The sequence below is a fragment of the Hesperophylax consimilis genome, chromosome 12, assembly GCF_061612785.1.
Source record: "Hesperophylax consimilis isolate HC1 chromosome 12, BYU_Hcon_1.0, whole genome shotgun sequence".
In the NCBI taxonomy this organism is placed as follows: domain Eukaryota; kingdom Metazoa; phylum Arthropoda; class Insecta; order Trichoptera; family Limnephilidae; genus Hesperophylax; species Hesperophylax consimilis.
In genome coordinates this window covers 17,236,838-17,250,256 of record NC_142847.1, presented here as the reverse complement: position 1 = coordinate 17,250,256, position 13,419 = coordinate 17,236,838, and the positions used below count along the sequence as shown (strand labels likewise).

At 37.0% G+C, this 13,419-nt stretch overlaps 1 protein-coding gene across 1 annotated transcript in view; it reads left to right on the top strand.

Annotated features, from left to right (window-relative positions):
- The window catches only part of LOC149419244 (membrane-bound acylglycerophosphatidylinositol O-acyltransferase frj-like), a 36,963-nt gene extending 31,629 nt beyond the window's left edge, over positions 1-5,334 (top strand). The window contains exon 8 of the mRNA XM_089637955.1: positions 3,977-5,334. Coding sequence (XP_089494081.1) covers positions 3,977-4,201 — 225 coding nt within the window. The 3' untranslated portion in view covers positions 4,202-5,334. The remainder of the gene's footprint in view (positions 1-3,976) is intronic.
- Positions 5,335-13,419: the final 8,085 nt, after the last annotated feature.

Here is a 13,419-nt window from a genome sequence, read left to right as displayed (position 1 = left end):
TATGTGAAAAAGCTGAGGATCCGGCATCGGGATGTACTCCACGTCATACGGGGGCTCGATGTTAACAAAGCTAGTGGACCTGATGGAATACCTGCCCTGGTATTGCAGAGGTGTGCTGCGGAAATAGTTCCAGTTTTGACAAAGCTCTTCAAAATGTCCCTGAAGTGTGGCACTGTGCCCTCTGGTTGGAAAAAAGCGGTAATTCACCCTATTCCCAAGAAAGGTGACCGCTCCAACCCGGCCAACTACCGCCCCATAGCGATCACATCAGTTCTGTCCAAAGTGATGGAACGTGTGATCAACGACAAACTGCTCACATACCTCGAGAAGAACAAAATTATCAACGACCGTCAATACGGATTCCGGCGGAACCGCTCGTGCGGTGATCTTCTCGCGTATGTGACGCATGTTTGGGGGCGGTGCCTGGAACGTCACGGTGAGACCCAAACGGTCGCACTAGACATATCCAAGGCCTTTGACCGGGTCTGGCACCGAGGACTTGTCAACAAATTGCATTCTTACGGACTTCCCGCATCCCTGTGTACGTGGATTGCTGACTTTTTAAGGGATAGGTCGATTCAGGCGGTTGCTGACGGTTTCACCTCTTCCTCGCACTCCATAAATGCTGGCGTCCCACAGGGATCGGTTCTGTCTCCGACTTTGTTTTTGTTGCACATCAATGACCTTTTGACATGTGCACCGATTCATTGTTACGCGGATGACAGTACAGTTCATGATAGCTTTTTGTTTGACAAGCCCCCAAAGGGCACACAAACTCCAACGGCTCGGAGGGCTTTGAAGCAGAGAATGGACGGTTATCTCGAGAGTATTTCCTCCTGGGGTAAAAATAATCTCGTCGAATTTAATGTTTCAAAGACCCAATCCTGTCTGATTACGTCTAAAAGGGATCCAAATGATAATCTAGTCTCCTTCAACGGAAGCAATCTTCCGAACAGGCCTTCCATTGATATGCTTGGTGTAACTATAAGTGACCAGCTCAGGTACGGTTCTCCATCGAAGCCAGAGTAAAGTTGGCCTCTCAGAAGCTGGGCGTACTGTACAGGGCCCGCAGATACTTTAATAGTACACAACTGCTCACCCTGTACAAATCGCAAGTGTGCCCTACTGTCGAATTTGGCAGCCATCTCTGGTCTGGAGCCCCAAAATACCTGAAAAAAACCCTTGACTCTGTGCAGAAACGGGCGGTCCGTTTGATAGATTCCCCAATCTTAACAAACGGACTGCAATCTTTAGAGCACAGGCGTCAGGTAGGTATGCTGTCCTTGTTCTATCGGTATTACAATGGAAGATGCTCTGAGGAACTAGCGTCATTGATCCCTTCGGCACCGGTGCGTAGTCGGGATACACGCCAAACGCGCGCCCAACATTTGTACACAGTTGACACTTGTCACATGAGAACGGGTCGCTTCTATGATTCGTTCTTAAGTTCAACAGCTCGGCTGTGGAACGAACTGCCGGCCTCTGTGTTTCCTCCCTCCTACAACATGGGACTCTTCAAGACCCATGTTCACTCCTTCCTCTCCACAAAAAGACCCTCCACACAGCATCCCCAAAGATGACATAGGCCCTGAGGGAAATTATTTTCTTCAGGGCCTCCTGTGTGGAGTAAATATAAAAAAAAAAAAAAAAAAAATAGAAGGACCCAGTGCTGTCTTCTGGAGTTCCCGGAAAATTGTTTTTAATTATATATCGTCAGCAATATGCTTTTAAAGCATGGGTAATGAAATTTTTTGTTGGTTCTCAGCATAGACATATGAATATTAGTAGACCTGCCCTAAGTGATTAAAAGCGTATTATCCCCACTCCCCATACCGGTTCCATTGAGCCGGCTGGGCTCGCATATGGCCTCAAGTAAAATTTGAAAACGTGACGTCATCATTCTTGTGCGAACTATGGTCGAGGCATCATCGGTTCATTTTACGAAATAAAACGGCAAAATGTTGACTTGTGATATGAAAACTTGTAAAAATAGATGTGAAAAAGAGAATAAACCCAATTGTCGTATTACATTCCATAAGTAAGCATTATTTTAATTTATTTTAAGCTTATTCACACCGTATTATATGGATCAGTTTTAGAAACATATACTATCACATCTCAATGTAGCGATTCTCAAGTGTGCTCATCGTTGTTTACTGGGGTAAGTAAATTATGAGACATTTGTAAAAGTGTCTTAACTAAATACTCTGAAACTAACTACGACTCTGAAAATAGAAGCTGCCTTACTTTGCCGAATTTGGACTTCGCAAATTAGTTCATAACGTGGCGAGTAATTTGCGCTCCCATGTAGAAATGTCTATTCATTCAAAAGCAGATTTTACTTTTAAGAACTAAATGGTGATATTATAATGCGAGATGCCTATTTACTGTCAGATTGATTTATTGACGAATCACAGTCAGCCTTACTCCCTTCGTTCTTCAACAGTTGATTTTACCCCTCGCCATTAGCTTCTCGTCTATTAATTCCTATGTCTGTGGTTCTCAGTGAGAACTGGATCTCTGGATCACGTGCGATTATTTTTACTCCCGAACAACTTTTGTTACAGCCATTTACATAATCCTATCCCATTAATGTTTATTATTTTCTTGTGGTGTTTCTTATCGGAGGTTGGCTATAGCTATCGTAAGGGAAACTTCACCCTGCAGGGTTCATATTTAATTTTTAGTCAATTAAAACTGAGCACCCCTCTAGAAAAAAAATGGCTTGGGGTATATTTAGATATTTATAATATATATCTGCAATTTTAAAATGTAGAAATTTTAATCCACTTTGGTGATTGTATATAGAACTCGTATAATATGTAGCGTTTTTTTGTTCATTAATATAGTACCTACCTACTTATGTGTTGGAAATGGCTAGTCTCTAGTTTGGTTAAAAAACCCTAAATGATGTCAGTAGCTGAAAGTGCAAAACACTGCCACCAAAAACTAAATAAATTCATATTATTGTAGAAAGCAATCACTTTGTGGTTTGACATATTTAATAAAATAAAATACTTTTTTGTTTTAAAACCACGATATTTATTAATTTAAGAACCGACCGGTTTCGCTTTACTTAAGCATCATCAGGGTACAAATTAATACTATTAATTTGTACCCTGATGATGCTTAAGTAAAGCGAAACCGGTCGGTTCTTAAATTAATAAATATCGTGGTTTTAAAACAAAAAAGTATTTTATTTTATTAAATAAATTCATTTTGCCGCGATTGAAGGGAATTTCCAAGTCAACATGCTAGCTCCCTCTAGCGGCGAGTTGTTGAAATTGCCACCATTTCACTGGAGTTGGACTTATTTTTAACATTATAGGTTATTTTGGTAGCAGTGAGTGGTTTATTTATAGTCAGTAGTGCCAACCATTGATTAAATGACAATTTTACGTCTGTATAGGAATAAGGACATTTAATAAGAAATATCTTTTTTAAATTTCTTGTTTTTTTATAAGAAAGCCAACATATTTTTTTTACATCTTCAAATAATAAACTTATAAACAATACAAATTAAATATAATTACAGGTTTACAAGTAAATATAAAATTATAACAACAAACTAAGAGTCTAGTACCCGTGGGCTAAAAATATTTACAAAAAATACAAAATAATATTAAACAAAATTAAAATAACATAGGATATAAGAACACAAATAAATGACAATATATTAATGTTATCCTACAACTAAACTGAGCAAATGTTTATAAATTGAACCACATGCAACTAGGAACTCTGTCAATTTATTCGTTAAAGGCATGCAGGCCCGTTTTTAATAGGAAAACGAATAATTTTACGAGGTTATAATAAATTAACAGTATTTAAATTTTATATATACATATATATGTATATTTTAAGAAATGTATAAAAATATTTGTTTGATGTATATATCTTACTATCTTAAAAACCTGATTCAATATTATAATGTTATGATATTTTTATCTATCTAATAAAAAGTATGTTTTTCCAGTATTCAGCAGGCTTCCTGGTAGTAATGTGGACCATCCAGGCGCACATCTGTGGTCACCTGTATATATCTTTCATAGGTCTTAAATATGAAACCATTTTCCTCCATGCAGCGGCCATGAACTATGTTCCGTACATCTCACTCGTATTATTCTATTTGTTTGGCAAAGTCGCTCTTCCTTATGTGCAAAGGAATTATAAATTAGAAAAAAACAAGTTATTGAATTAAAGGGGTTAAAAATAAATTGATTGGTATTGTTAAATAGTTTTAGAAAACACAATATTTAAATTAAATGTGATTTGGTTTATGTATTTTGGCTTCCCTGAGACAGTGTGAAGAGGAATAATTGTCTCGGGGCGCATATCGAATACCTTTGATATCTCCAGCCAGACTCTCTCGACCCATCACCTTGCACTGCAGTGGGAGATTTGGATTCAAATATCCTGCACCCCTGGATACACTGTTTCCTAGGTTCTCACCCCTTGCCTTATATCCTTTTCCTTCCCAGAACTTCATCTTAAAAATAGCCACCACATATCATCCCCGAAAATGACACAGGCCCTGAGGGAAGTTAATGGAGTTAGTAATTTATCGCAGCCAAGAAGTGTCTGTGTATTTGCAAGGAAGAGTATTTTTAAAATTTATGTAAAATATCATAAAAGTGTCACTGATGAATGTTATCAAGTTATTGTCTCAATTTGGAAGACAGGTTTGGGTACAACCGTCCCAGGAACCAATCATTGGATAACCAAAACCCCTGCCATAGGTCACCTTAAGTGGCTCGCTACATTTGGTGACTTCGCAGGGGTGCCCAGATATCATGGGGTGAGGCTCGAGGGAAAGTCAACTCAGTACGCACTAGCTGTACCTCTTCTTACACGTTCTTAACTTCCAAACGATACTGGAGGAAATTACCAACAGACAGAGGGGGGGAGATTATGGATGCAGAAAAAAGATTTATTTTTTTTCATAGCAGTTTGGATAATTTTTAAATTTAGGTTTAAATTCATGAATATTTTTGATAATAAATAATAAAAAAAATGTTGTTACATTAAGTTATTCCAAGATAGAGGTAGGTATTTTGAATATGCTTGGAGTTCAATTTTATAATTTAATTTTAAATCGTACATGTAGACATTTCACAGTTTCCGCTGGAGACCCGTACTCGGTGCACGCTTGTAACCAAACAAACCACCCACCTTGTAACTGACTAAAGCCCGTGATAACATCTGAATGTTGCTAATTAGTCCCAAGTAGTTGTCGATATTTCTAATGCTGGTTTATATTCCAGTTATTAATAGGAAATTGAATAACAACCCTCGTGACTTATCGGCTTTGAAAAAATGCAAATCCTTCTACAAAATGCGTATTTCTTATAGACATCATAGACAATGGAGACAAACCACGTGACAGAAGTAATGTTCGCTAAAGTAAGGCAAAGGTTTGCAACGCAGTCCACTGTGGGACCCTTCTGCTCATGATCTGAACGTTAATTTTTAAACAAACCGCCCGGCGTAGCGACGCTTAAATTCAGTGAGGTGGGTGTAAAAGTGTTTAACTAGTGCAATGATACTCAACCTTTTTCTTCTGCGGGCCACATTCATATGTTTGTAAAGCTACGCGGGCCGCAACACTATACTGGTCAGTGTTACCAACGAATCTTGGCCTAATGTCGCCGTTTTTCAATTTCAGTTGCAGTAATTCTAAGGCTAGCATTACACTTGTAAGTTTTTTCGTAAATTTACGACTTCTAGCCAATGGGCATCTTGCATTTTGAAAATCCAATGCGCCCATTGGCTAGAAGTCGTAAATTTACGAAAAAACTTACAAGTGTAATGCTAGCCTAACGAACTCGCATAAATTCTGCCAACACATTCCCCACAAATATTCTACGTGAGCTTGATTTATTAGAAATCCATGGGGGGGGGGGGTCGTTACAGAACTTCGCTGAAAAAAATTCCGCACAGCCAAAAACATCATATGTGATTCCCCAATTTTTCGAAATCCATGGGATTATAGATTTTTTCGTTGGCAACACTAATACTGGTGACAAAAATATCATAAAACCCACCACCCCCGTTTGCAACACTGTGAATGTGACGCATTTAACTTTGAAGCTGTCAAAAATGTATGTGTTGCCACGAGCAAAATTATTTGCGCGCATATTTGTCTGTCATATCTTTGTTTTTTGGAGATAGATCTAGCGTGTGCAGTAGCAACACTCTTATACCAGATCTGATGTTGACACGACAACGACTAACTATCCTCTTCGGTTTCAATGTCTGTACGTCAAAGTCGCAATTAATCTCAAATTAACGTGATATAGAATGCCAGATTTTGTAAACCATGTTCCTGATATTAAATGTATTGAGGGCCGCACAAAATAGCTTTGCGGGCCGCAGGTTGAGTATGACTGAACTAGTGTAACAAAATATTCAATTTTGAAAACAAGCCTGAACTATTTTTATCGATTTGGGATTTGTAGTAAAATGTTTAATGCAACCTGAAAAAAAGACTAGTTATTTGTAAGGAGACACACTGAATATTAATATTACAATCCGAGTTGTCTTTATACAGTCAGATTCATTTATTGACATATAATGGAATCGCTGCATGCGCTATGTGCAACATGGTTTTTAGAGTATTTTATTTAGCCATTGGTTTGTACCACTTTACCTGATAGGCTGTCTATCAATTTGAATATATATGATATATCTAGAATAATTCCACAAAGCCACCTTTGTCGCATCCCAGAAATGCCAATCGGCTGATGCAATTATTGTAGACTTGATCGGATCCTCTCTAAAAGTATATGATGGTAATATACCTACACATATTAAGTATAGTTGATGTTTTGGTCAATTATTATTAAATATTCTTGATGTGAACTTGGAGGAAATTTAACATCCTTCCATTATATCTAAAAAATATTGAAGATATTTAGGAATTTAAAATAAAATAAAAAAATTACCTAAAACTACTATAAAAGTCCATATCTTACTATTATTATTATTTCATTCAATTCTTGAAACTGTATTATTGATAAATCTTGCCTATGTCTTACTTATCCTTTTGGTTTTGCAAATATATTATTTACTTACTTACATGATTCCATATAATTGAGCTAGGATTCACTCACCAAACACAAGAGCCTCGTCTCTTTATGGTGAGGAAAAGCTATTATTATTTACCTTTATAACACTGCATAATATGTATAAATTGTATATTTATTGTAAAAAACATTCAAATATTAAATAAATAAAAATAAAAAAAATAGTTTTGATTTTAGTTAGGAGTTTGGAGCGTCATACTAATTTCCATTTCAAAACTCACAGTTCAGGCAAAAAAAACTGGCCGTATAATAAACAAAAAAAAATGAAACAAGGAATCGTGCAAACCGTTGCCAAGTTAAGATCAAACTGCACAGATTATCAAAGTGGCGCAGTGCAAGTTGTGCGTTTGGTGTGGTGGTAGAAACAAATCCGCTGTACGCAGGGGGGATTTGCAGTAGGATGGGTGAAAAATGTTGGCGTTACTTTTGTGTGCACGGTTTCATGCAATAATTGGCCCTATACATTATTTCCGTTATCTATGGTAGGTAATGACTGACTGGTTGAACTGTATAGCTTTATAAACATTGAATATTAAAAATGAGTAATCGAATAATTTTTTTCGGAAATTTGCAGTTGTCATGAAAAACTGTTTGGAACACTTTGAATACAAAAAGAATAATACTTTTTAAGCTGAATATCAACAAAATTATAAATTATTATTTTGATATTAACAAAAAATATGTACGATTTATTTATTTTCAATTTAATTTAAATTACTTTTTGTAAACGTATCAGAACCAGCAGAAAGTCGTCGACCCAAATGAAAGCTGATCAGCATCTGAGTGGGAAAAAGTTCTCGAGAGAATCTATATCCAAATAAACATCAAGCCGATCCCCGCAGGTAGGCAGAGAGGATCGACCGCCATACAACTCTATTTCGGCATACACCTCTTGCTTCATTCAAATTTATATATCATCTCGTAAATAGGTTCTATAATGTGAGATTTAAAAATGAATGAATGATCAATTAATGGCAGATGTTCCTTCATCGGCAAAGTTATAAATAGTTAAACATATTTTCCCTTAACAATTTCATTTAGTCTTACGATGATAGTTTTTTCTAAAATTTTTCCTAGACAAGGAAGAAGGCTAATTGGGCGATAATTTTCTGTTAAAAATTGGGTCTTTGCCTGGTTTTGTTATTAATATTTGGTTAGCTTGTTTAAATTCTTTTGGAAAACAGTGAAGTCAAGTACCAACAGCCTACTTAATATTTAATAATATTTGGCTAATTTATATAGCGCCGTTTTCGTGAGAAATCACCTCAAGGGTGCGGCAAGTTAGCCCTATTGCCTACTTGACAGCTTATAGGCGCAAATTATCAACTAAACATAAACATAGACGGTGATTCAAGTTGTGGATAGCAAATTTTTCGTAATCTTGTATTTACAAAATAAACTCAAGATGGATCCCCAGAGCTACATAACAAAAGCATCTGAAGCGATAAAACAGATGTAATACTGTATTAATGACACTTCAACGAAACTCACCAAAGAACAAATGGACAAATTAAATCCAAATACTATAACTATATTAGGTGTAATGAGCGAAATGGCGGCAAAAATGTGAAAATACAATTTTAAGGGAGATCAACAGTAGTGTTCAACTCTAGACTGAAGAGCATCACTCGAGAGTTGAACCGGAAAAATTCCCCAATTGCCACCTATAACCAGAAATAATGCTCCTCTAAGACCTGCCAGACCCTCAGTAATAATTTATCAACCAACCGACGCCCCGTCCACTTCCAAGTCTACAATAAAATCGCTGAAAAATGCTATTGATCCAAGTGAACTGGGCATCCGTGTCACTGGAATGAGAGAACTAAAAAAGGTGGGGTGTTTATACACCTCAGTACTTTTGCTGAGGCAGATAACTCGCAAATGCTCCAGCGCTAAAGGAAGCGGGCCTTAAAGCAATCATTGCCCCAAATTGCCTCCCTCGCATCGCCATTCACAACCTTCCTCAAGACATTTTGGCAGATGAAATCATAAATGTAGTTTATCAACAATCTTCTGACGACACTAGTTTGTCTTTAGAAAACTTAAAAGAAAACATGCCTTTTTCTTACAAATCATGCCCTCGCACTCGTAACTGCATCCACATTTCTCCCACATGAGTTCCTCCAACGGTGCGTCACTCTCTAATATCACGTACAAAGCTTGCTATAGACTGGCAGCTACACCGCGGGTAGATAGCTTAAAATGTGGCCACTGTCAATTATATGGCTACACAGCTTCCAAGTGCCAAGTAGATTTACCCACCTGTCCCAACTGTGCCAAAGTTGGCCACAACCGAGATGCCTGCCCCAAAAAGAAGAAATCGCCAGTATGCGCCACCTGCACCTGTTGCGTGTCGTATCTTGTGATTGTCCTGTTTATATTTAAATTCAGTCAAGCCTAAACTCTTTCACTTTCTCATTTTATAATCTCGATGTGTAGAGCCTTTTACATTATCTTTTTCTGTCTATGCCACCTTTTCTGTTAAATATTTTTGTCTATGGCACATCATAGTGTAACATTGTCATGAATTTCGCGTCTACAATATCTTGTGTCTGTTGTCACGTCAAATATTGTTTGTTTATAAATAGCTTGTTGTGATCCAGATATCATTCAATTCTACATTAGCATTCATTCAACATTCATTATCAACCAACTCTCGCTTCTCCTTCTAAGTTTTAAAGTCTACCCTCTTCTTTGTGACATATTAAAACATATCAAGAAAAAACACAAGTGTTTTACTCAGAAGCGAACCTCTTAATCTATCTAAACGGCAAGCCAATCCTTGGCGTGAAACGAAGGAAGCCCAACAAGCCGATCAGCCTTACAACCTGACTGGAGGCTTCTGGAGTCACGAACGAGGACGCTGCTCATGGTCCTTCGAGCTGGATTGCACCAGCAATCATCACCCAGACCACCACAGGAGAAATCAGCAATCATCACAGCAAGCACCAAAGTTATGTCAATCCTTTCAACTTTCCCTCCTTACTGTTAAAACTTTTGCTGTTTCTTGATCATAACAGGCACGGATCTCTAATTATCTGACAATGGCGGACAACCTGAAGGCTCTCATACCCAGAAATGGTCAGATCAAAGGGCTGATAACGAAGTTTCAGTCATTGTTAGAAGAAGACCAAACGGATCCGTCAATCATCCAAGTCCGATTGGCAAAAATCGAACCTTTGCATGACTCATTCATGGAAATTTAACTTAGAATCAGTATGTGTGATGAAAGTTTGAATTTCGATTCGGATGATGAGACCGATCGCTTTGAAACAATGTATTTCAAGGCCATCTCCGAAGCAAAATCGCGTCTGACGAGCGATTCCAAACTTAATTCACATCAATCACAATTAAATATAAATTCTAAAATTCAGTTACCAATTTTGAAACTACCTACTTTTTCTGGGACATTCTCTGAGTGGACTTGTTTCGAAAAATCTTTTCAATCATTAATTGAAACAAACCATGAATTATTTGCAATTCAGAAATTTCACTATCTTAAATCGTGCTTAACCGGAGACGCTTCAAAATTATTAACATCTCTGGAAATCTCATTAAATAATTATCATATTGCATGGAATTTATTAACAGATCGATACGCAAATAAACGCTTAATTATTCAAAACCACATCCAAGCTATATACAATATTGCAAACATTAAATTTGAATCTTCCAAAGAAATTCAAGCTTTTTTAGATCAAATTTTAATTAATTTACGGGCTTTGAAAAATTTAAACCTACTTACAGAACATTGGGATGCCTTACTAATTCATTATTTATCAACAAAACTTGATCCAATAACATCTCGTGAGTGGGAACGAATTCCTATTCCAAAACCAAATAATTACGTTCATTCTATGGAAACATTCATAAAGTTTTTAACCGATAAATCTAATATGCTTCAATCTATTCCAAAGTCATCTGTAACAGCTACTTAATCTGATAAAATTAATAGCAAAAAACCAAATTGCACTTTTGTAACATCTCAAAATAATTGTTGCAATGTCTGTTCTGAAAATCATACTATCTATCAACGCCCTAAACTTCAGAAAATGACTCTTCAAGACAGAATGAATGCATCTAAGACTTTTAAATTATGTTACAACTGTCTAGGAAAGGGTCATTCTTACTAACAATATCAAATCAAATTCCGTTGCAAAACATGTAACAAAAAACATCACACTTTTTTTCACAAAGAAGTTCAAACTGAATCTGAACAAGGTCCAATCATCTCCGCTACATCCATGGCAAACGAATCTCATGCCTTACTATATACTGTTAAGAATGTGAAGAATGCGCAAGGACATTTTATCCAGGCCAGAGCTTTACACGATTCTGGCAGTCAAAGCAACTTCATTTCCACAAAATTAGCTACGAAGCTAGGCGTTCAGCTAATAAAGTCAGATAGCCCAATTACTGGAATAACCGGCGCATCATTCAACAGTAATTTCAAAACTAATATAACCATTGCTTCACAATATAAAAAAGTTTTGTAAAACAATTATCTTGCATCTGTTTAAATGAAATTACTCCAAACATTCCAGTGCACAAGATCACCAGCAACGCAACAGCTACGCTCCCACCACACATGAAGCTAGCAGACCCAACCTATCATGAACCTGCATCAATCGACATCCTTCTTGACTGTGACATGTTCTGGAGTTGCCTAGAACAAAGGCGAACAAACATTTCAGGAATGCAGCTTCAACAAACCGCTTTCGGCTGGGTAATTACACACACCGACACACCATTTATTTTCCATTAAAGACAACAATGCTCTTCATGATCTCATGACTAAATTCTGGCATATGGAAGAAAACCTTTCTCATCCACCTCAGTCCTTGGAAGAAAAAGCTGTCGAATCCCACTTCATTGACACACATTACAGAAATGAAGATGGTAGATTCGTCGTGGAGCTTTCGCTCAAGGGAAACCCCCAAGACTTGGGTTTTTCGCTAAACGCAGCTACAAAACGATGGCTCTCCGTTGAACGGAAACTCTCACCTTCATTACAATTGCAATACTCTGAATTCATGAATGAATATATTCAACTAAACCATATGTCTGAAATATCTATTAAGAAAAACACTTTATTTATTTATTTATTTATTTATTTATATTTTACATGTATATTTACAGAATAAAAATATCCATTAACAAACATACATTATACAATCATAATTGCCTAATTAGCAATTTAAATTTAGTGATGTGCAGGTGGAAAATGTCGATGTCAGAGGCTAGTGAGTTAAGAAGGCCTATCATTCTTCCGAGAGGCATTGCTGATGGTAAGTTAGTCCTACATCTCGGAAGAATGAATGGTTTGTGTCTACGCGCTCTTGCGAAGTTATCAGGGACGTAAAATAAAATTTTATTCAAAATTTCTGGATTGTTGATGTGACCGTTCAACAAGTTATAGGCCATCATCAGCAACGCAGCTTTCCGCCTGTTGACAAGACTATCGATACCTAGCATTCCGGAAAGGAAGGCTGATGGGTATAAATAGGGATAGTACCCGAAGTCTCTAAGATAAAGATAACGTAGAAACTTCTTTTGTACTTTCTCTACCATAGAAGTGTACGTTGCATCCCCTGGTCCCCATATTATTGAGCCACTTTCCAAAATACTACGTACTAGGCTAAAATATAGCAAGCGAACCACGGCAGAGCTGCAGAAATGCCTGGAGTTACATAGCACAAATCCAAGCATTCTCAAAGCCCTGCTGCATATCGTTTCAATATGAACGTGAAATGTTAAGTGTGGGTCAAAGGTTATTCCCAAATCTTTCGGTTCAGAAATATGTTTAAGAGAACATTGGGACATCCTATAGTTGTAATAAATCACAGTGTTTGCTCTAGTATAGCACATTATGGCGCATTTCTTAAAATTAAAACCTAATTTGTTAATTTCACTCCATACCACGATAGCATTTATGTCTCTCTGGAGCTGTGCGCAGTTTTCTAAGGTCCGGATTCTTAAAAATAGCTTCAAGTCATCTGCAAATAACAAAAATTTCGCAAACTTTATAGCATGATGAATGTCATTAATAAAAAGGGAAAAAAGTAAAGGACCAAGATTAGACCCTTGAGGAACCCCAGAGTTTGTGGGAAAGTACGACGAGTTAGAAATACCATACGTTACGTATTGCTGTCTACTTGATAAATAGCTTGCAAATAAATTTAAAAATTTTACCGAGAATCCAAAACGGTCTAATTTATTTAAGAGTATCAGCGGGTCTACGGTATCAAAAGCCTTTGCGAAGTCGTTGTATGAGACGTCAACTTGGTTGTTACCGTCAAGAGCTTGAGATACATATTCCGTAAAGACCATCAGA